At 40.0% G+C, this 24,966-nt stretch overlaps 1 protein-coding gene across 1 annotated transcript in view; it reads left to right on the top strand.

Moving 5' to 3' along the window:
• Positions 1–24,966, top strand: part of HIBADH (3-hydroxyisobutyrate dehydrogenase) — a 72,154-nt gene that overhangs the window by 32,242 nt on the left and 14,946 nt on the right. The window contains exons 5-6 of the mRNA XM_080975051.1: positions 17,500–17,633; positions 19,221–19,297. Coding sequence (XP_080831177.1) covers positions 17,500–17,633; positions 19,221–19,297 — 211 coding nt within the window. The remainder of the gene's footprint in view (positions 1–17,499; positions 17,634–19,220; positions 19,298–24,966) is intronic.

Below are 24,966 nucleotides of genomic sequence, written 5' to 3'. Positions count from 1 at the left end.
GCGGGTGGCGCTGTGGGTTAAACCACAGAGCCTAGGACTTGCCGATCAGAAGGTCGGCAGTTCGAATCCCCGCGACGGGGTGAGCTCCTGTTGCTCGGTCCCTGCTCCTGCCAACCTAGCAGTTCAAAAGCACGTCAAAGTGCAAGTAGATAAATAGGTACCGCTCCGGCGGGAAGATAAACAGCATTTCCGTGTGCTGCTCTGGTTCTCCAGAAGTGGCTTAGTCATGTTGGCCACATGACCCGGAAGCTGTACGCCAGCTCCCTTGGCCAATAAAGCGAGATGAGCGCCACAACCCCAGAGTTGGTCATGATTGGACCTAATGGTCAGGGGTCCCTTTACCTTTAAGGCCCAAAATATGCCCTTTGATGTCACACATTTGCCCCTTTTGAAATGAGTAAGTTCTATCTGCGTAACTGTTTTGACAAGCAGCAGTCCTAACAAATCTCTACCAGTTTTTATACCTTTATTGCGGCAGTATGTATTCCTAGGAGGAACAATGTATTGCAGTCTTGTGTGTTAGCATTTGAAATATTTACATTAGCTAGTCCTAAAACCTATTCCCAGAAGGAGTGTTCAATATTCTTGATACACATAATGTTTTCACTTTTAGTTAATACTCTGGCAGTGTATTTATATTGTGAGACAAGCTAAATTATATCATCTCGGTTTTCTCATGCATTGCATTTTTCTCCAAAACTGCTTATTAGATGGTAATGTGGAAGTAGTATAATAGGTTCCATCAAAGCAAAAATTTATACCACTTTCTATAAAATTACAGGTAATAGGACTGCTGCTTGCATAAATTATTATCCCATTCCATTCATCAACTTCCAAATGGAAGTTAAGCACTTTCAACCCATTTATCTTTATGATTAACTTTTAAAATGTTTCCCAAACTACATAAACTTCCATAAATTTTACCTGTAATCCTCTTCCTCTTGGAATTATATATGCACCAGTAGTTTTTAGTTTCTTTTCTATTGCAAAATTGTTTTTAAAAATCCTGAAGATATACTGCATAAGAAAGTCAAGGAGATTCCTTCTGTTTTTATTACAACCTTATGATACTAATGCGCTTTTGGAATATATTATATAGTTTAAGATTCACAACTTGAATAATATGTTAATATATGTGCTTGCTCTCCCTCCCTCCCTCCCCCCCCCCAACACACTTTTAAACCATTTCTGTTAATTCTCCAGTAACTAGTGTTGGTTTACAGTTCCGGATTATGAAAATCCAAAATTTAGTGTAGCCTTGTTGAAGAACATAGTTCCACAATTCTCAGACCACCAGAATCTGTACATAGGTACATAGGTACTCTGTTACTTTTAATCTTCATTCCAGCCTACATTTTTGTTTTAAGTCTGCTCTTCAATAATATCATTTTAAATATTTGATTGAACTTTTTTTTCTAAAAGCAACTGTAAACCTTTTTTTCCCTTTTGACTCAGGTTTTTAAAGGCCCATAAAAATTGAAATTGGTGTTCTTTTCTAGCTTTCTGAAAAGATCTTAAGAATTTTTATAGGGAGCATATAAAACAATTAGAGAACTCTCAAAGTAAGTTCATGCCTACGGCATATGGTCTCCCTAAGCATATTCTTCAAAATGGTTCTCCAGTTTCTGTGATGACTTTTGGAAACTGTTGTACGTAGGAAAGAAAACTTTGTATGTTATTCATCTTCAGTGGCATAATGGAAGTATTATTATTATTATTATTATTTCATTTGATAGTACAACTCAAGCAGTTTCTGCCATACCAGATGTAGGTATGAGTGTGTTCAGGCAATTGTGCTATTTCTTGCAAAGCTGACACAGACCAAAACTGTACCCATATTCAGATCCATCTGGGTTCAGGCCTCGCAATGGGATTGAGTTGGTGTCAGTCACCATGACTTCTGCTTCTTCCCAAAAGACTAAGCTGAGAGTAGCATTGGGAGAGTGCTTTTTGGCCCTCTGGTGGTTACATTATGGGGTGTTTCAGGGTACTCTCTTATCCCTGATGCTATTTAATATGTATATGAAGCTATTGGGAGTGGTCATTAGGAGTTTGGGGGCAAGAGCTCTATTTCTCTGTAACATCCAAATCAGGAGAAGCCACGTAGGCGCCTCGACCAATGCCTGGACTCAATGGTGTGATTGACAAGGGGAAATAAGTTGAGCCTGAAACTGGCAAGATGGAGGCATTGTGGGTTAGTGGTTCCCATTTCTAAGAAACTGGTCAATTCCCTGTCTTAGGTGGCATTACATTTCCTTCTAAGGAGCAGGTACATAGTCTGGGACTGCTTCTGGATCCAGCTTTGTCACTGGAAACCCAGGTAACATCAGTGGCTAGAACTTATTTTTCCAGTTGTGCTTGGTATGGCAGCTTTGATGGTTCCTGGACTGGGAGACCTTGACCACAGTAATTCAGGGATTGGTGTCTTTGAGATTTGATTGCTGCAATGTTGGCCTTCCCTTGTACTTGACTCAGAATCTGTAGTTATGGCAGAAGATCCCAGGGTGGTTAAAATGTACATCGCCTCCCTTACATAACAAAACACTGCGTTTTGTGCCGTTCAGGGTGGGGGTGTGGAAACCAATTTCTGTATGGTTTCCATTTGCTGCCAAATGTTTAATTCACTTATTTATGTACAGCCATCTGGCTCTAAACCACTTTGTGGCATTTAAATGGCTTGGAGGCGGCCAGTCAGATGTTCTCTAAAGCATTCAGCATCTGTTTTTACACCTTTTGTATACTACGGTTTTACTAAGCTAACCAGTGCTAGCTTACTCTGTGTCTCAGTTATATATACAGTGGTACCTCGGGTTACAGATGCTTCAGGTTACATACGCTTCAGGTTACAGACTCCGCTAACCCAGAAATAGTACCTCGGGTTAAGAACTTTGCTTCAGGAAGAGAACAGAAATCGTGTTCTGGCAGCGCAGAGGCAGCAGGAGGCCCCATTAGCTAAAGTGGTGCTTCAGGTCAATAACAGTTTCAGGTTAAGAACGGACCTCCAGAACGAATTAAGTTCTTAACCCGAGGTACCACTGTATAAAAAAGGCCAAGTCACCTCAGCCTCTCTCTCATAAAAGCCTGTTCATGTGAACCAGTGTGTGTTCAGCTCCTTCCCTTCCCTGCCTCCATGCTTCAGTTAGCCACTACTCTTCCCTGCACTGAAAGCCAAGCTAGAAGTATGTACAAGAAATGCTTCCTTGTAGAGCAGTGCCATTGCATAGAGTGGAAGCAAATTTTGGACCTTATTTATTCAAAACCCGTTCCTAAATTATGCCTGCAAGAGGCAAGGTATTTTCCCCACCTCCTTTTGCTTCAAAGGTTGTGTGATGGAAGAACATATTTTGCCCTGTAAATTCTGTAAATTGGGTACAGAATACAAATACAAATACAGACTTGAGAATACATAATATCGTATTGGACATAGCGTTCCTAGCACTGGTAAAAGGTACTGTCCATGATTCCTAACAAGTTTTCCTTTGGGCTATCAATGCCTGAATCCATGTTCTTACGTACAAGGGGAGCATTTTGGTCTTGTCATATATTTGCAGCTGTTTTAGTTATTCAGTGAAACCACTCTTGTGTTTGTGGCAAGTCCATATGAATATGAACTGCCAATATTTTATTAGTTGGTTGTGTTAATAAAAGCAAATCTAGGAAATACCTGTCCTGCTGCAGCTAATTGAGTATTGCGATTAAAATCTTACGATGATATGGAAGTAAAGGGAAGACTATTTCTTACTCCATCTTTCCCCCTGTCCTGGTTTTATTGTACCACTTCGTATTCTGTACCCAAATGAGCTATATAGCCTGGAATGTCTTTCTTTTAGGAGTCATAGAGAATAATTTTCATAGCTCTCCTTAAATATCATCTTGGTTCTTATATCCTATGAGGGAATAATTACACTTTGCTGAACAGAAGGTCTGAATTTTAGGATAGACCATAAATTTCTGCTGTGTCTGGAGACTGAAGTGTATATCAACGCAACTTCATTTACCTGACATCTAAAGATCTTTCTAGTTATCATCTACAACCACAGTCTTGTTTGTTTTAAAATTTAATTTTTAGTGTTCTAATTCCTGAACTCATTGTTAATGATGCAATACTCTGTTTGTCCCCTAGTAAGAACAGAAATGCTTATTGCCCAAGAGACATACAACTCTGTTTTTGTTCTTTACTTTAACTTTTGATAGCTATGCAGCACTGCAGAGAAGTATGCACAGTCCGAGGAAACACACTTTGTGTTTAACATGTGCTCGAATGTGCCAAAGTAACAGTGCGTCTATTTTATGATGACATCTTCTGGAACACCTCTAATGGAAAGGAGCTTTTGAGATCTTTGGTGAGACATTAATGTACCACCACATATTTGATTCACTCAACTGTGGAAAAAAACAAAATCTTAATATTTACAACATACAGTGGTACCTCTGGTTACGAACGCTTCAGGTTACGAGCTCCGCTAACCTGGAAGTAGCTGCTCCTGGTTGCGAACTTTGCCCCAGGATGCGAACAGAAATTTCGTGCCGGACGTGCGCACGCAACGGGAGGCCCCATTAGCGAAAGCGCGCCTCAGGATAAGAACGGTTTCAGCTTAAGGACGGACCTCCGGAATGAATTAAGTTTGTAACCAGAGGTACCACTGTATAGTCATTTTACAAAAGTGCCGTATATGTTTTTCTCCTTTCTGAGGGCAGCATTTAGTGTTCACCTTTTTTTAAATGAACAACAATTCTAAAACGACTGTTTGATCAGATACTATATATTACACCCAACATACACCTAGCATATGCTATCAGATGACTTTACAGGTTTTTAAGAAAACACTGAAACTGAAGCAGTAGATTTCCAAAAATTCCCTTTTGCATGTATTGGTTTGTTTTTGGATAGCTACTTCATTGGTTTTTAGATGTGTAAGAGACGCAGGCAAAAATTAAAGCCAAGTAACCATTAGCAGCAGTATTCGGACAGCCGGGTTGCTTTCCTTCTCTGAGGTCAGCTTCACTGAGATGAGATTAATCAGGTTGACATTTCGTGCTGGTGGGTCATGAACTGATGATAATAGCATTAAATGGTGATTCACTTGCTGTGGAAAGCACAGCTCATTATTCAGTCGGCATATTAAATCATCACCACAAACAACTGGTACTTTTACATGTCGCTTTGCTCGCATGCAAAGTGGATAAGTCTCTCTTCACATCCTATATTTAGCTCTACCCTTAAGTGTTCCCTGGTTCTAGTAGAATATAAATATATTTGCTGATAAAGGAATGGTAGGAATGCCCTTAGTTCAAGAACCTGCTTTTATCTCTGTTTTTATGATAACGTTTTACTTTTTTATTTGGATTTGGATTTTCTACATATCACTTAGATTTTTCTGTAAAGAAAAATGAAGTGCCAACTTCTCAGCTGGCCTCATGCTTGTGTTGAAAACAATGGGGAATATAATCTGAAAATGCAAAGTGGGGTCTTGATATTTTTATAAGCTAGATTTTGAAATGTAGCTTGCTGTTTTAAAATATACACAGGAATCCCTTGGCCCTTTAAAAGTGCAATCTCATATATGTATGTTTTGCAGAAGTGAATCAGTAAGGCCATTGAATTCAAAGGGGCTTACTTGCAGGAGTTGCAGGGTTGCAGTTTAAATTCTGCAAGTAAAAGAAGCTTTGTAGCAAACTACCAAAGTAGCTTAAACCACAAATCAGATACAGAACTTTTTGTGTAAAACATTACGGTGTATTTTTAGTCTCAGGTGGAATTGTGCAATTCTAACTTAGTCAATGTGCTATTTTATGTTCACTTGTATTTCTGAGTTGTACTTGACACTTTGTGTGGTTGTGATGTAGAAATCAGGAACTGACCTCAGTGGTTGGCAGAAAAATACAAATTTAACTCTTACTGTTGACGGACTCTGAGGTTAAAACCTAGGCAGCTCCATGCTGTCTGTCTGTAAAGGAAAGCAAGCTGGTAGGAGAGACTCCTATGCCACTAGAGGTCAGTCTTTGGTAATCAACCTTTAATGAACCAGAACTGTCAGGAAAGCTAATAAATTACACTGTGGACTTTTCTAATTATGAATTCCTATTTAATCATTCACTGACAAGTTAACTGAGGCAGTAGTTCTATGTACTTTGCATACACAGTTATGCTCATGTATTATTATATTTCTTGAGATGCAGGTCTTCCATCATAAGAACAGGTCATTACCAAAGACTCTCTTATCTAATCATAATTACTTATTATGGGAAATAATTAACTTTGTTACCCTCTTGATGCTACTCACAGCAAAAGAAAATTCATACTACCACCAAAAGGCATTTTACATAAAAGGCACATTCTGATTTCTGTGTAATGGAGAATGTTCAAATAAAAAAATACAGAGGATCAGATGTGTTTGATTTCAGATACTGAGTTATACTATGCGTTAATACTATGACTGCAATAGTAGAGAGACTATAACCAAAGAAACTAGAGAAAAGATGCTGCATGAGAATAGGTGTTCAAGGAGTATGTATAAGTAATTTAAGCTATTTAAATCAATGTTAAGGGTGAAATCCAACAGACCTTTGCCTTTGCAAATGGGATTTGCCATTCCTTCCCTCCAACCTACAGCCTTCACCCACCCAAAAAAATTTGCTGTGGAGGATTGAGGGAGTGTGGGGGCAGGACAGGAATGGGAATCTGATTGTGTCTGCTACTGCTGCAATTTGGATCTTGCTATAAGTAAATATTTAAGTAATGTGCAACTATGTGAATTAATTGTTTCACTTTGGATTTCTTTGCAATCAGCCTTTTTAGGCGAAACCTCACAAGGCATTCTCACATGTCGGAGAACATTTTTAAAATAAGTGCAGAGTAAGGTAACTGTGTGTCCTGCTTTACAGAGTATAATTCTCAATTTGAAGAAGATGTCCGTTTGGTTTCAGTGTGGCTTAAACAGTGTGGCTTTAACACCTGTCCTGAAAGACCTACATTGGCTCCCAGTACATTTCCAAGCACAATTCAAAGTGTTGGGTGCTGACCTTTAAAGCCCTAAATGGCTTCGGCCCAGTATACCTGAAGGAACATCTCCACTTCCATCGTTCAACTGAGGTCCGGCTCTGAGGGCCTTCTGGCAGTTCCCTCGCTGTGATAAGTGAAATTACAGGAAACCAGGCAGAGGGCCTTCTTGGTAGTGGCACCCTTCCTGTGTAGGGATGCCATATTTCAAAAAGTAAAATTCTGGACACCTGCAGAGTTATTGAGCTTTTTTAAGGAAGATTCCATAATTGTTGAGCTTTTTTGGGTAAACCTTTTCCTAAATCTATGTATCATGTTGCCATACATCCAGGTTTTCCCTGATATTTTGCCAATTTGGCAACACCACCCCCCCCCCCGACATGTGGCAAGCCAGTTCCTGTGGAATGCCTTCCCATCAGATATCAAGGAGATGAGTAACTTTATAATCTTTAGAAGACATCTGAAGGCCGCCCTGCATAGGGAAGTTTTAATGTTTAATGTTTTATTATGTTTTTGTATATGCCGGTAGCCTCCCATAGTGATTTGGGCAACCCAGTCAGATGGCTGAGGTGCAAATAATAAAATTATTACTACTGTTATTATTATTATCCTCAAGAGCCGTAAGAAGTGAGACTTTGGGTCTTGAAGTTGCCTGTCAGCAGCTAGTACCTGGACAGCAGACTGAACAGGTGCACAGGTCACCTTGTCACAAACCTTCCTACTGTGGCATTTCATCTTAAATTATAATAATAGTTTCTAAGTGTACATCTATGCCATATATATTAGCATATAAGTGTGTGTCCTCTTTTGACCTCTTTGGCGAAGCATGACCTCCTTTTGTCAGTGCTGGTGCAGAACAAGTGCGAACGCTTCGCCAGCTACAAAAATAAACCCTTAACTAAATAATTGCTTTACTGTAGCTTTATTAGGTAGAATGCTGTCATGTTTGGATTTTTCAAAAATAATAATAATCAAAAATCCATACCTTTATTTTATCAAATCAGTTCTCTAATTAGGAGTTAGATAGCAAAATAAGTTACCATTTCAATATCTTTGAACAAGTGCATTTATTTCTAAAGCAACTTCTGAGTTATATTATGACCAGGCATTCTGTTCTGCATGTTAAAATGTAGGAATTAAGCATTGCATGAAAATGGTTATCATGATGGTAACTGATCAGTTTATGTGTAATCAAAGGAAAGGAACTGTTTACTGTCATTAAATGGACATCAGTTGAGATGATAGCCTAGTTTAATTTTTAAAATATAATATTCCTCATGGATAACTTTTCAGGGCTGAAAAGCAATATATATATATATTTTTTAAAAACCCCATGAGTTTTTATAAATCTGCTAACAGATTTTATTGACTGCCCTTCAGTTTGGGATTGGATGCTGTTTGACTAAACAGAGAGGAACCTTCCATAATTATACTGATAGTAAAAGTTGCACAGTTTAGACAAAAGTCTCTTACTCCATTTCCCTAAACATGGGGGTGTTCTGGCCAGTTTAGTTTTGTGAGATCTCTTAAGTAGCTGGAGTCTTAGTGTTAGGCTCAGAGTAGAAGATTCTGGGGTTTTGCCACAGACTCTTGCAAAGGACCAGTTCTCACAATTCTGTTCGCCCTGTGGTGGCTTGGTTGAGTGAAACAGGTATACCAGATCAATTCTTATGGATACAACATTGTATCTGTCAATAACCTATCAAGTTAATGACATTGATTCATAACTGCCAGGTCACCTGGCCAAATGTGAATTGATTGTTCTGTTCTGCAAATTGAAGGGTGCCATTTTGCTGTTTTCCCAAATGTGATTTGTAAAAGTACCCAAATAATATCTAAAAAGCAAAACTGTGAAGCGTTCGTGTACACAAGCTTTCTTTGCTCTGAAATCCACACCTTTTTTTTTTAAACAACCTCACACACATTTTAAAATATAAAATACTGCATGGGTGGAAAACTGACAAATGACCAGCAATGTAGAGTATATGTGTACAAGTCATCCTATGAAGAGTCTTGATTTAATAGCCAGCCATCATTTCTGGTTGTCCTCCTAATCTTTTCCTCAAGACCTCTGATACTACACATAGAGAGTATTTGGGGGTAGGAACCGAAGTGGTTTTCTCATTTTGTGACAAGCCTTGGAGATGCTTGGAATGTTTCCAATGCCTGGTGCAAACTGGGAGTGATTGCTCCCATCAGATCTTTGTGTTGATATGTTTTAACTTGCTCTTAGATTGTCTTTTGCATTTATATAATTTATATTGTGGTGGATGTTGGCTACAAACAATAACAACCTGACTGATGGCTTGAGATCTCTGTGTATGCCAGAGGAATTGCAGGGTACAAGTGAGTGTTGTCTTCTCTACCTGACACGTGAAGAGTCTATGCTCCCTTCTGAGTTTATTGCACTGTGTAGAGAATTTACAGGTCAGGACGGATATCTCGCTTTCTGGTAACAGAAGGGTTACTAAAAAAGAAGGTTTTTGTTCCCAGTTCCATTGACCACCTAGCAGCCACATTTCTGATCCCCCGTCCTGTGGCCTGAGATTGCAATTGAACAAATGTGATATGTGTGCACCATTCTGGAACTTGTTGAAGGGCAGGATGTAAAATAAACACTTGCTTCCTAAAGTTTTCCTAGGTAGCCCTTTAAAAGCAGTCAATTTCCCTTGAAAAGCAGTTGGGGAGAGGGGCTACACCACTGAAAGAAATGCACATTGTGAAAGCATCAGCTTGGGGGTGTCTGGATCACTGTGCATGTTTATAAAAAATACATTAGCCTCAATATTTGCCACCATTTTATTTGTGGGAAATAGTTTTAACAGAACCTTGGGAGATGTGTTCAGTTTTCCATGTGCCTCTGGAATCATGCCCCAATCCCAGTTTTGGTGTATATTTTAAGAGAGACTTTTGACATTGGGGAGTGGACAGGATCTAAACACTAAGAGAGGCATCTCATGCTAGGCAGGCAGATTTTTCCTTTGCTGTGTCATTGTAATTTACACACTTGCCTGCCACTGTAGGTTTGGCCTTTCTCGCCCTACCTGGTAACTTTTCAAGTGCTGTCATATTTCTTTGCATAGAGTGACCAGCATAGAGCATCATGCTTTATAAATTGCATCATGCTATCCTTAATCTTGCTGGATTGGTTTTTCCTGGTGCTAGAATACCTTGTCACTTTATATTCTTTTTTTCGTAATCTTTTGGTGCCTACAGACATGCATGGTGTGTATTAACGACTTTTAAACATCTTTGTCCCTATTGGCCAAACTTTTTTTTATTACATTTACTAGACTTGTTTTCTGTCTCCAGGATATATCTAACTTCCTCTGCAGTTTTACTGTTTGTTTTCTCCCACTCATGTCCATGGTCAAGTTCAAGCACTTTAATCCTTATAGCCACTCAGCACCTTCTTTTGAAGCATAAATCCTTTCATTATTGTTCTGTTCGGGTCAGGCAGTTTCCTTAAGTCTCCTGTATGAGCTGCCTTGAATGGCAAGTTTTACTTCTTAGTTGTTGTTTTTTCTGGGCACACTGAAACAATGACTGCAAGGCAAATTCCCTGATTCTTTGAAGTGTGTCATAATTATCCCGTATTTTTTCCATAGAGTGAAAAAAGTAAATGAAACCTATGCTGAGTCACATCACTATAAAAAATAATAATAATTAGTAGGCTTCTAGCTGCAGCAGGAACGTTCCTCAACCCTAAGCAGTATATTTCGTTGTTTCTGAAGCCTGCATTTGGATTGTGTACAGTTTTGGAAAATTCTAGAACTCTCTTTCTCCGATTCTTCTTCCTCATCCCTCTGAACAAGGGATGACAGAGCATCTTGCGGCTACTACAAAAGCAACATCTTGGGAATCTTTTTCTTTTCCGCTCAGCCTTGTCAAAAGTCTATTGTCTGTGTCTCAGAATACGTGGAAATGATAACTGGATTTAGAGCAGTGGACCTCAGAATCTCTACTTCAGAGACCCAGGAATGAAACCTTGACCTGTGGGCCATATGCAACTTACGTTTACATCTCCTCCCAACAACTTGGTGTCTACAAAGCATCCTTAGCACTGAGAAATGGATGGTTCGCAGCACACAGTTTGGCCCCTAACAGGCTACAGAGTGAACAACAGCCAGAGAAGCTGACAACAAAAATGTTCCGCTTCTATAGTAAATGTTTTAGTACAACTTATTTGTAATAGAGATGTATACTGCCTCTATAATGATCAAGCTCTGAATGGAAATATTTGTAAGGTGAGCTAATTTCCTGAAAGCATATGAGTGCACAAACCCTACCGTACAATTCTTCTTCTGCTTATGTAATAATATTATGCAAATATTTGTGGGGGTTTTTTTGTAGGTCCCTCTGGTGACACACTCTCAGTTTGATTTGTGTCCCCACTGGGTAGGGAGATCATTATTCTAGTGACATGAGCACAAAGAGAGGGCTCTGATAATGCAATGGAAGATTATGATCTTCGAGATTAAACAAAATAAAGGAGATAAATAGGATGAGAGGCTAATCTGTTTTAATTCTGGAATGATCTTTAAAATATGCCTTTTTCAAAGAAAATAGAACTCTGTGTGTGTGTGTGTGTGTGTGTGTGTGTGTATGTGTGTGTGTGTGTGTGTATATATATATATATATACATGAAAACAATAAAAGTGTCAGTAAGTTGTGTTTTAAAATATATCCCAGAGTAAAAAAAAAAGGCTGATGCAAAAATCTTTTCAGAAACTGAGAGCCTTTGGTGGTGGGAAGCCTGATGTTCACAAATCCTTATTAATATACAAGTACATTTTTAAATATGCTTGCATAGCACAGTTCTTTCTACTTCCTCTCCGTATGGGTAGTTCTAAAGTCAGCTCAGCTCATCTTTTACGGTATTCTGTTGCTCTTTCAGCAGAAGTTGGGCCATTGTGATATTTATCTGAATTCAAACAAGGCTAATTAAAAGAGCTGCTGACAGTTGTTGTGATCCGACTTTGACTGCAGCTTGATGGTCATTATGGGTAAATAATGAACCAGGTCTGCAAATGTAGCAGCTGCCAACTCGGGATAGAAGAACAGCTATTGCTACCAATTTAAAGATCTATCGACCGCTTTCTTTTCTCCCTACAGATCTTCTGCAGAAATCTAGTGTTTTCTGCTGCTGTGTTTTTGTCATTTTAGCTATTGTAAAACTACCCTATAATTTCCTCCTTAATATTTAACTTAGTCCATGATTAGCTTTCAGAGTTAACTTTTCCAGTTAAAAGCTTACTTTGTTTCTTTTTAGGAATTAGATTCAGTTATAATTCCTTGCTATTTAAATGTTTTGCATATTTCAGTGCCATCTTTTAATTTGTGTGTTCAGCTAGCTCTCCTTTTCTTTGCTTAAACAGTCAGTAACAAAGTAATTATTTTCTAAACGTTTCCCACTGATTGTCGTACACTGAGTTGCAGTAATGAGTGGCTGTTCTTTATGATGCATTCCCACAGCATTGAGACAAACCTGCTTTTTGTTTATGTTTTGTTTTGATTGCATTGCTAAGGTAAGAAATAATCTGATCTGGAGCTCTGCTTGTCAGTGCTGACTGAGAAACACAGACTTGTTCATTAAGACGCACTTCTGAATACATTGTCACTTCATCATGTTTTGCCTTGTCCCATTAGCAAGCAGAAAACCTGCAGTAAAGGAAATAAAGATAGATCATAATCGTAGATGAATCTAACTTTCTTACAGAATCCCCCATTATAAATGTATCTCAGAAATGTGTAAAAGTCCCATTGTAGTTTCAGATATGTGCCTGTACTAAGAAAAGCCACACAACATTTATTTCAGCTGCCATTATTAAAGGCAATGCACACAGGTAAAATGTAGGAGTTTGCTTGTGCATAATGCAGCAGAACCAGAAATCTTGCTGTGAGGAAATGATCCTAACGTGCCCCTAAAAGGAAAGACTTTCCTTGAGAAATAATGGTGAAAAATGGTTCATTTCAGTGTCTCTTTGTGTTTCAGAAGAAGATTAAACTTTATTTTGTTTTCTGCAGAGCCCTCTTGCTTGCTTGTTTGTGGAAATACGTGTGTGTGTGCGCGCACACACATATGCTGCTGTTTTCCCTTCTAGGTGAAACCAGCAATATGTTAACAAGAGGTTATGTTATGCTACTTTATGTTAAACCAGATCACCCCTGAAACATGTGTAGAGCCATTCATCTGTGTCACCAAAACCCAAGAGAACAGCTGACATCGACTCTAAAACCGAAACAGTGATCACTTACAAATCAAACATGGCACGCTCTAAACCGATTGTGCACGGCAATCTTTTCTCTAGAAAGGGCAACTAATTGAACATGATAAAGTGTAAAGTTAATTAACACTCTTAAATTTGTTGATTACTTTTCACGGGATTATATTGTTCTGTTGAGTAGCAGCTTTCTGTCCCAGCTGTCGCCTTTTTAGCACGAATGTCTCTGGTAAACAATAGAGACACCATGACAAGTCGTAAATGGTCCCTGTGACAGCAGACCCTTGTGAGGCTACATCTGTAGAAAATGATTAAAACAATTGTATTTTAAAGACAGTTCACATAGCAGCCTGGTCCCCTCGGTCCTCTTCTTTATCTCATTTGATGGTAGACTGGTTAAAACATTTAAGTGCATTTTAGTAAATTAAGTGATTTACTGGTTTCAGTGGAATTAACCGTAAATGCTGTTTTAAGGTGCTGTTCTGCTGAAATGTATGCGTATGCTAGATTCAAGAAGATTTATATCTCTTGAACACACATTTGGTTCAGTTGTAAGTGGAATAAAGTTAATGTTTGCATATCATAGTTTGCAAATACATAGGAAATAATTCAATCACTAACTTTGAACTTTAGCAACTAGCATGTTACATCTTAGTGTTTATTTGTTTTTAATATTCATTTTACAATTTGGTTTCCTTAAGCAAATGGTAAAAATATTTCTTGTGATGCAGCAGGAATTTCAAGGGGGGTAATGTTCCAGGCTTTAAAGTCACATAAGAACAATTGCCAAAAACAACGAGGTGATAGTAGCAAACTACAATGGGTGCTAATCCCTTAAAATGCCTATTTGCAAAAAAACCCCAAAAAACCCTCCATTTTCTTCCACTTCCAGAGGCACTGCAGGAAGAGCTTTAATTTCCTTAATAAAAAGTCAAGGATGTAAAATTGGAGAGGGTTGAAACTTTGACCTCCTTTTCCTTGGTGATCTTGTTCAAACAACAAATTATGTTCAAAACTGTAGTGATTGGTGCAATGTGTTTGTAATGAAGTATTTGCAAAGCAAGATTGTAACTGCTAGCTATTCTCTAGGAATCAAATATAAGGTAGAGCTTTATGCATTCATAATCTCTTTCCAAGGTAGATTCAAGATAAACATAATTTGAGACATCTGCAAATTTCTCCCAAGCCAGAGTCACCAAGCTTGCTCACCAAGCTTGCTAATAAAAGAGGTGAGATTTCAAACTCTGGAATCCTTTTCTGCGTTGCAATGGAAGGATGGAGGTTGGAGGGGAGAAACCTCCCTACTTCCTTCTTCCCAGCACTGTACTTGCTGCTGCTGCTGCCACCACCACCATGTTCTTTGAGTTAAAAGGAAGATGGCAGAGTATTAGGGGGTGCAGAATTCTTCCGAACCTTCAGAATAGCTTGGGAAATCTTTCTAAGCTTTTCTAGATTTAGTTATTATTTATTCCCTTATTATTAGGTTGGAGGCAGACAAACTGTGCTGAACTTAAGTCCCACTCATTTCAACAGAAACTAAGTCATGACTAACTTGGCCCACTGAGTCCCAAAAGGACACAACGTCAATGAACTTAGTCTGGATCCAGTTTATTCCCCCCCCCTGCCCCCTGCTCCGAACTGAGAAAATTCCCTGGCTAATTCTTGAGAAATAGCCTTGGAGAATTCTCCTGTCTCTCTAAATAATCAGTTTTGTTGTTGTTTAGTTGTTTAGTCATGTCTGACTCTTCGTGACCCCATGGACCAGAGCACGCCAGGCACTCCTGCCTTCCACTGCCTCCTGCAGTTTGGTCAGAATCATGTTAGTAACTTCGAGAACACTGTCCAACCATCTCGTCCTCTGTTGTCCCCTTCTCCTTGTGCCCCCCACCTTTCCCAACATCAGGGTCTTTTCCAGGGAGTCTTCTCTTCTCATGAGGTGGCCAAAGTATTGGAGCCTCAGCTTCAGGATCAGTCCTTCCAGTGAGCACTCAGGGCTGATTTCCTTCAGAATGGATAGGTTTGATCTTCTTGCAGGCCATGGGACTCTCAAGAGTCTCCTCCAGCACCATGGGGGCATGTCTTTTGTTAGGGTGCAGAACCTCAGTTTGTTATGTATTTTTGTTTATTTTTATTGATTGGGTGGGGGCAGCTGCCCTTCCCTGCCTCCCCCCCTTGGCTATGCCCAGGTATACCTTTTTCAACCGTGGTGCCCCCCCTTACAGAACACCCTCTCAGTGGCGCCATACTTAAGCACCAGGTTAAAGTTATATCTTTTTCAGATTTCATTAAGCTGTTTTTGTTTTGTTTCCTATTATGTTGGTTCTATCCTGTTTGTCAATGTTTATGAGCCACCTTCAAGTTCCTTTTTTTTAATTGGGAAGTGAGATATGAATATTTTAAGTAAAGAAACAAAATTGAAAAAAAATATATATAGATACAAAACCACTCATATAAAAAGCAATTTCTATCAGCTTTTTGGTCCTTAAAAAAAAAAAAAGCTCACCCCCAAAAGCATCATCAACTAAAACTTTTTAGAAAATCGAAAGGAAAAAACGAGAAAAGTGTTAAACAACAGGGGCACCCAGAATGCTACTCTACATCAGGTTGCTCTCCTTCCCACAAAAAGAACTAGTGGTGTGAGGTGAATTTTTTTGTGGGGAACAGTTAGGGCCACACAAAACATTTCAAAAGCTTGCTGAAACATTAAAACCAGTAAGAACATTAGAAGAGCCCTGCTAGATCAGACCACAAGGCTCATCTGGTCCAGCATTCTGTTCTTAGGCTAGCCAACAAGATACTCCAGGAAGTCCACACAGGTAGATCATAAGCACAATAACAGCTCTCCTCTCTCATGATTCTCAGCAGCTGGTGGTATTCAGAGGCACACACCAGTTTAGTTTTACTCAGGGTAGATCTATTCAAATCAAAGGATGTAAATAAGTCATGCTCTTTAGTTTTAATGAGTCTAATCCAAACACAACATTGGATGCAAACCACTTTGTCTGATGGTAGAAATAGTAGAAATTTGCAATCAGTAGCCATTAATAGCCCTTTCTTCCACCATTGGTGGTAGGCCCAAGAGCCTACTACCTGAGGACTACCTGAGGACCCCGGTGGCACTGCGGTCTAAACCACTGAGCCTCTTGGGCTTGCTGATCAGAAGGTTGGCGGTTTGAATCCCCTTAACGGAGTGAGCTCCTGTTGCTCTGTCCCAGCTCCCGCCAACCTAGCAGTTTGAAAGCACACCAGTGCAAGTAGATAAATAGTTACCACTGCGGTGGGAAGGTAAACGGCGTTTCCATCACGGTGTTCCATTGTGCCAGAAGCGGTTTAGTCATGCTGGTCACATGATCCGGAAAACTGTCTGTGAATAAACGCCGGCTTCCTCGGCCTGAAAAGGAGTTGAGTGCCACAACCCCATAATTGCCTTTGACTGGACTTAGCCATCCAGGGATCCTTTACCTTTACCTGAGGACCCCAGTCAATACAACATCCGACCAAACTGGCTTAACAGTGAGCGTTATGTGTACTTTATGTGTATTTTTATGAACTGAATATAGACACCGAGGCTTGGAGAGTGTGTGTATGAACTTAACAGTGCTTAGCTTATTTTTTGTTGCCATTTTGTTAATGTTGTTAATATTGCTTTATAGATTATAAATGCCATATGGATTTGTTAATCCTATAATACGACTTTTGCTGCAATAGTGATGTTTAGCTTATTTTTCGACTGCTGTTTTCTTAATAAATTGTAATTATTTTATTGGTGGTTTGTTAATTATTTTATACGATTTATGCTGCATTTGTGATATTCTTTTTTTTTTTTAATGGTTTGTAAGTGGCTTTGAGGTTCCTTTGAATGAAAAGCCGCATAGAAATACAATAAATCAAATCAGTGCCTTTGTACTTGTTGCATTGAACTCCACAGCATTACAGTGGTACCTCAGGTTAAGTACTTAATTCGTTCCGGAGGTCCGTTCTTAACCTGAAACTGTTCTTAAACTGAAGCACCACTTGAGCTAATGGGGCCTCCTGCTGCCGCCGCGCCACCGGAGCACGATTTCTGTTCTCATCCTGAAGCAAAGTTCTTAACCTGAAGCACTATTTCTGGGTTAGTGGAGTCTGTAACCTGAAGCGTATGTAACCTGAAGTGTATGTAACCCGAGGTACCACTGTGCTTCTGTGTCTTCACGTTCTTGCATCATTAAGTAGTTGCGAATAGAGTGACCTGAAAAGAAGCTAAACTCCATTATGTGTTGCTGTTTTGAACTTTAGGTGTTGGAGCTGCCCGAGCAGGAAACCTTACCTTCATGGTTGGAGGAGTAGAGCAAGAGTTTGATGCTGCAAAGGAGCTGCTTACATGTATGGGTTCCAATGTGGTCTACTGTGGAGAGGTTGGAACTGGACAGGTACAGGCTGAAAAAAATCCTAGACATTTCTTGCCATCTTTCCACAGACAGGCTTAGACTATCTTTTTCCTTGTTTAGGGAAGTTTTTAATGTTTTATTCTGTTTAATATTCTGTTGGGAGCCGCCCAGGGTGGCTGGGGAAACTCAGCCAGATGGGCGGGCTATAAATAAGTTATTGTTGTTGTTGTTGTTTCAATGTGTCCTTGGTTACTAAGTTGTCATATTGCCTTTTGATCCTGTCGCGTTTGTGATTATTTTGGGGGGAGTGGTGGTGGTAGGGTTTTATGGTTTATTTGACCTTATTCTCTATATCAGGCTTCCTCAAACTGGGCCCTCCAGATGTTTTTGGCCTACAACTCCCATAATCCCTAGCTAGCAGGACCAGTGGTCAGAGATGGTGGGAACTGAAGTCTCAAAACATCTGGAGGGTTGAGTTTGAGGAAGCCTGCTCTATATCAACATTTAACTGGGAAATGGTATAGAAGACTTTAAGATAACCAATTAAGGATGAAGATGCCTGGAATACTTCTTAGATCAATTTGTATATCACAGAATAAGCAAAGGTCTAATTCCTGGGATGCGGGTGGGACACGGGTGGTACTGTGGGTTAAACCACTGAGCCTAGGACTTGCCGATCAGAAGGTCGACGGTTCGAAGCCCCGCGACGGGGTCAACCTAGCAGTTCGAAAGTACATCAAAGTGCAAGTAGATAAATAGGTACCGCTCCGGCAGGAAGGTAAACGGCATTTCCGTGCACTGCTCTGGTTCGCCAGAAGCGGCTTAGTCGTGCTGGCCACATGACCCGGAAGCTGTACGCCGGCTTCCTCAGCCAGTAAAGCGAGATGAGCACCGCAACCCCAGAGTCGGCCATGACTGGACCTAATGGTCAGGGGTCCCTTTACCTTAAGTCCTGGGATGCATGTATTGGTTTACAGTGGAAGATAAACCAAGATGAATAACTATACAACCTTTAGAAGTTGTACGGAGGCAGCCCCTGTATAGGAACGTTTTAAATGTTTAATGTTTTATTACGTTTTTGTAAATGCTGGAAGCTGCCGAAAGTGGCTGGGGTAACCCAGTCAGATGGGTGGGGTACAAATATTCTTGTTTACTTCTCACTTTGTTAACTGAATAATAAACATAAGAAGCCTACAAAGAACGTATCGTGATTGGTGGCGCATAAAACAGAATATGTACCTACCATCTTTTCAGTCCATTCTATGGCGGTTTCTGCTTACACATCCAAACCTATAAGCACTTATTTGTTGCAGTTTGCTAACTCTACTTCTCTGGTTGGTTACTAGACAGTGGCATCAACAGATTGTCAACAAGAACAAATATTTATACAGTTCTTTTACAAGTGCAATAATGCAGATGACTGTTAATGTCTGAGGCATACCAAATCAAATTACTGTGCAAGTGTGCCAAAAATTGTTTTGCAGCTTTTGATATCATTGCCCTTGAAAACATGTTGCTGTCTGTTCTAGGGACTGGCTGTGGAGCAAATGCATTCATAATAGAATTTGAGTTCCTGTTGGATAGTTATCTGGATAGCAGAAATTCATGGGGTGTTGAATTTCTTTTCAGGCTGCAAAAATCTGCAACAACATGTTATTAGCCATTAGTATGATTGGAACTGCTGAGGCCATGAATCTTGGAATCAGGTATGTTTGCATTTTATGATATCCTTTTTATATCGGTTTGTGTTTATGTGTTTTTCTGACTGACTCCTCTATGGGGGAAGAATGATGTTTCAGAAATGTAGATTAACAGCTGTTTGCAGCATAAGTGTAGTATTTCATTATTGCAATGCTTCCCCCCCCCCACGAAAAAAACCCCAACCCTGACAACCTTGTTTGTTAATCTAGGCTAGGATTTCAGGAAGAAGGAACATTATTTATAAAGACCATAAAATGAAGTTACATTTTGATATTGATATATATAGGAGCTCTTTTTCTTATTTTCAGACGAAACATGAAACAGATAAAGAATAATGGGTGCAACTACTTGCAAAAGACAAAGGGTTTTAAAATTATTATTCACGCAATTATGTGATCTAGAAGTTTGCAGTTGTGTGAACTCCCCCATATGCAGCTTTGACATTTAACTGCCACATTTTGAAACATGCTTTGTGGCATCATGTCCTGTATTTACTAACTGCTGAGCATGCACTTACTAAGCTGGCAAGGTTTCTGGGAAGCCCCAGACATGGGAATTCCTGTCTTACTTTCTTTCTACTTGATCCTTGACTCTGAAAACCACAATAGATATTAAATAATAGTTGCATCCCTGTGATTATAAACCGCAGCAAACCCAGGTTCGTTCCCAACATAGCATTAGTGTTGCTTTTGTTGCTTTTTATTAAAGTGGTACCTCAGGTTACTACCACCTCAGGTTACAATCATTTCGGGTTACAGACTCCGCTAACCTGGAAGTAGTACCTCGGGTTAAGAACTTTACCTCAGGATGAGAACAGAAATCGCGCGCCAGTGGCGTGCCAACAGCAGGAGGGCCCGTTAGCTAAAGTGATACCTCAGGTTAAGAACGGTTGCAGGTTAAGAACGGACCTCCGGAACGAATTAAGTTCGTAACCAAAACTTGAACACTGCAAACCCAGAAGTAAAAGCTTCCGTGTTCGAACGTGCCTCGGAAGTCAAACATCTTCCGCTGCGTGTTTCTCACTTTTCTGATTTGAATTTGCAGACTGCCATTTGTGCCTTGGTTTTCGAACATTTCGGAACTCAAACGGTTTTCCGGAATGGATTACATTCGAAAACCGAGATACCACTGTATTTATAAAACTGCCTCCAGTACACTGGCTGCTGTACATTAGTCAGAGGACTAATGGTCACTGTGAAGTTGCATCTTCATGACAAGAGCAAAACAAACCTGGACCCATCAATTGGCCTGAGAAGGAGAAACTGTAGGGAAGTTGGTCTAAAGGCTGCTGAGTTGGGAGAGGGAGGGTTGCTTTATGTTACTTCAGTCTGTCACAAGCCATTTTGAGGATCATTGGATTGACAGGTGGGTTATAAATTATTCTTCCATATTCTGACACAATAGCAAATAGCCACAGTGCTTCCTTGTCTCAAATCTGCACCCAGTTCTGTTTTATGTGAAAAATGGAAAAATTGCTGCTGCTGTTGATTCCTTGTTTTTTAATATTTTGACAAGTGTAGATCACAGTCCATTCTGGTGGCTCCCATGTATAGAGAAGTACAGATAAGGATCTCAGTCAGTAAGAATCTTGCCTTGAGATATAGGAGTCTGTTTCTCCTTGCAGAAAATCTATCTCACCACAGCATGATTGATCATGTAAAAAGTCCAGAGACAGAGGTTGTTTTCATTCTAGCCATTTTCTTTAGAATTAATGCCATTCATTCACTAGTTGGAGAGTCTGGATGAAGTCATTGTCATACCGTTGCAATCTAGTCTTTTCCCCTGCTGTCTTCCCCTATTTTTAAAAACCTGCTTTGACTGGACAGACTGTCCAGTATGGACTGGTTAAGTACCACTGAAACATTTCTCTGATACTGGGCCTTTAATAATGTCCTGATAGTTGCTGGCCACAGCAATCATTCCCATAGTTAACTGTTTTCTACTTATAACCTGAACAATACCATTGTTTAGGATAGTAAAAAACAAAATTAAGAAAATTATCACAAAGGTCATTCTACAAATAAGAAGCATGACTTTTTTAAATAACTAAACAGCATGACATTTGTGGCCTCAGCTATCTGGAAATAACATATATTAAGATCTTGGCCATGGGCAAGATGCATTAAGGGATTTTTATGGAGATTATAGTGTCATCTTAAGTCTCATGCGGAAACAATGCATTTTGTTTTCCTTTAAAAAAGTCTGCATCTAATTGATTGCAGAAGTGCCTCGGTTTTGTTAAAGGGCTGTACTGTGGGAGAAGATCCATGTGTTGGTAGATCAGTGTGGAAGTTTTAGAAAAGTAGGGACATCACTGGCACCATGAACTATGGGATGTGTAGACCTACAGCAACATACATGAGCATTAATGTAAGCTGTGAGTTGACGAAAGGCTTTGAGAACAAATAACTGACCCTCCATATTCCTATGCCTTAATGCAAAGGTAGGCAATTGCATGTTATCCTATCATCCTTGGCCACCATGCTGGCAACGGTTGGTGGGAGTTGTAGTTGGACAACATCTGGAGAACACTATGTTAGCTATTCCTGCATCAATGTATGGAATGCCCTATCAGTTTAATTCCCCACTCCAAGAATGAGCTTCCTCCCTCTTCTGTGAAGCATATTCTCTATGACTAGGCTAGAAACCGACCGATGGGACTTTCTGTTGACTTTTCTCATTGTCTTATTTTATCTTGGCTCATTTAAAATGTGACGTCCTGAAATATATGCTACAAAACACTTTAATAAAAAACCTCACACACCATGAAAAGGAGGCTAGCAATTAGACTACAAGTAAGGTATTGCTAATTCAGCACTCAGGAAATGTAATTGCTCGGTTTGCTTACTTTAGCTGAATCAAAAGTGTGGAGAACACTGCCGCCACTGAAACAATGTCCAAGCTCTGCTGGTACATAGTCTTCCGCCTGAGCCCTGCATGGAGCTGTCCAGGGTGCCGCTGAAGCCTCACCTGGAACATGCTGGGTCCATTGCTCAAAACAGAACAATGGTTTTCCATCCCCCACCACCACACAATTTTGTCAGTCAGCGTTTGGTGTGTACTGAGCATGCTCAGTTTTCATTGAACTTTTTTTTTTTTGTGGGAGAGAGGTTTCCAAGGGGAGAGTTGGGAGATGTTGGGTAAGTACAATGGGTGCCCAGTTCAAGCTACAACAAGATATTTCATTTCTCCCTTGATTGCTATAGCAAGCTCTCACTTCCATTACAGTACTTCCTAATGTGGACCAGGAAAAGGCCTATACAGACACTGGAATGGTTCTCTCTACCCTTTTTATATCTATTTCCCCCCTCCATCCTCTGTTCCCAAGTTACTCCATTCTATTCCTCCTCTCCCCAGTGTGGTGTAGTGGTTAAGAGTGTTAGACTCGTAATCTGGTGAACCCAGTTTGGGTCTCTGCTCCTCCACATGCAGCTGCCGGGTGACCTTGGGCTAGTCACACTTCTCTGAAGTCTCTCAGCCCCACTCACCTCACAGAGTGTGTGTTGTGGGGGAGGAAGGGAAAGGAGAATGTTAGCCGCTTTGAGACTCCTTCAGGTAGTGATAAAGCAGGATATCAAATCCAAACTCTTCTTCTTCTTCACTCCTTTTTTGTTTTTGTTTTCTCTTGCTAACCATTCAACTTTCCATGGGCATGGGGGGATGCAGATGGCACTGTGCTCTAAACCACTGATCCTCTTGGGCTTGCCAATCAGGAGGTCGGCCGTTCAAATCCCCGTGACAGGGTGAGCTCATGTTGCTCTGTCCCAGCTCCTGCCAACCTAGCAGTTTGAAAGCACACCAGTGCAAATAGATAAATAGGTACTGCTGCAGCAGGAAGGTAAACAGTGTTTTTGTGCGCTCTGGTTTCCATCACGGTGTTCCATTGCGCCAGAAGCGGTTTAGTCATGCTGGCCACATGACACAGAAAGCTGTCTGCAGACAAATGCCAGCTCCCTTGGCCTGAAAGTGAGATGAGCACCACACCCCATAGTTGCCTTTGACTGGTCTTAACTGTCCAGGGGTCCTTTCCCTTTCCCTTTTACCTTTTACCTTTTCCATGGACATTAAGCATGTTAAGCACTCCTTGGCCCATTTGCAATGGAGAGTTCTCTCACCTTTTCCCCAGGTTTCCCCCTTAGGATTTGCAAACTCTGAACTGCAAAGCTGTTGCTATTTGGGATACAAAAACAAGGACACTCAAAAAATTGAATTGGAACAAGGATAAGGGATGGTTTAAAGCAATTTATACTTATGTTCAATGTCTATCCTTCAGTTTCGTTTTGTTCTTTAAAAATTTTTTTTTATTGTGTTTAACTCTTTTTCTAGCCATGTATTCCAGATCTTATAGTTTGCATACCGTTAAGCATAACTGCCTCCTGTAGTGAGCCATTAGCTACTCCTTGGACCATCTAGCCAATCCTCTTAAACTCGATTTTGCCAGCTAATTCAGTTCTCAGTTCTCAAACCTTCATTGGCATATATACAAGATTCCAGTAAGGTTCAGTACAATCAAATCACTCGGCAAAATCTGCATCTAACACTTAAGTTAACGTTGTATAGCATTCACGCGTGTTGCATAAACCTGGCTACTACAGTCGTACCTTGGTTGACGAACACTTTAGCAGTCGAATGTTTTGGCTCTCAAACGCCGCAAACCTGGAAGTGAGTGTTCCAGTTTGCGAATGTTCTTTTGGAAGCCGAATGTCCGCTGTGAATGTCCGCCATGTCTTAGTTTTCGAACCATTTCGGGAGTCAAGCAGACTTCCGGAACAGATTAAATTAGAGAACCAAGGTATGACTGTATCTCCATTTTATCCCTGTCCTGAGTAAAGATGAGGAAGGCTATCTTACATTTCAACTGCTTCTACCAGTTCACTAAGGAAGGTGGGTAGTACAGCGGCAAGATCTCTGTTCTTCTTCTGCCACCCATCACTTAAGTACAAACCCTCGCATCCAGCTCCCACATGGAATGACGTTTATTAATTAAACTGAGAGAGATTATTGTTGTTAAGAGATTGATTCCCTGTCAACATATTTATGATTTTCTGCTCTACATGTCGTATGTAGTGATGTGCTTCCTTATGAACAGTATACATTTAATTTAACTTTGCAGTCTTTGACCGTTTTGTTCCTATATATTGCGAGGGTTTCAGTAATGTTGACCACATTGTTTTATATTTGTCGTTTCAGTTGCTCTCTAGGAGCTGTGTACCCTGTAAATACTTGTGGGTCCTGATCCTAAATAATAAATTCCTGTTTTGATATTGGCGAAGATAATAAGAAACACATGAGTGTGTGCAAAGCTGTATATATATAAGTAAATGTATATTAACACATGCACACACATGTACCCAAAAGGCAGGATAATGGATTCACATTTCCTCTTAATTACCATATCAAGATGCAGTTGTTTTATTGAATTGCCCTTGTCTCAGATGTTAGACTATCTTGACCTATTAAGTTGTCATGTTGTAATTGAGATAAAAGAGGAATTTGCTTTGCATCAGTGCTAATTGGTTTATCAATATCCTCTACCATTTACATTTTAAAATTGAGCATCTGTAAGATAGGGAAGCGTATCTTTAACAAGCCATAATAAAACCCATAAGGTGGTATAGTGCTGTTGTAATTGAGGATTGTAAAGCTGTATCATAGTCAGTTTTAAGTCATGGTT

The sequence above is a fragment of the Podarcis pityusensis genome (assembly GCF_964106645.2).
Source record: "Podarcis pityusensis genome assembly, chromosome: 12".
Taxonomy (NCBI): Eukaryota; Metazoa; Chordata; class Lepidosauria; order Squamata; family Lacertidae; genus Podarcis; species Podarcis pityusensis.
This window is presented reverse-complemented; position numbering and strand designations above follow the sequence as displayed.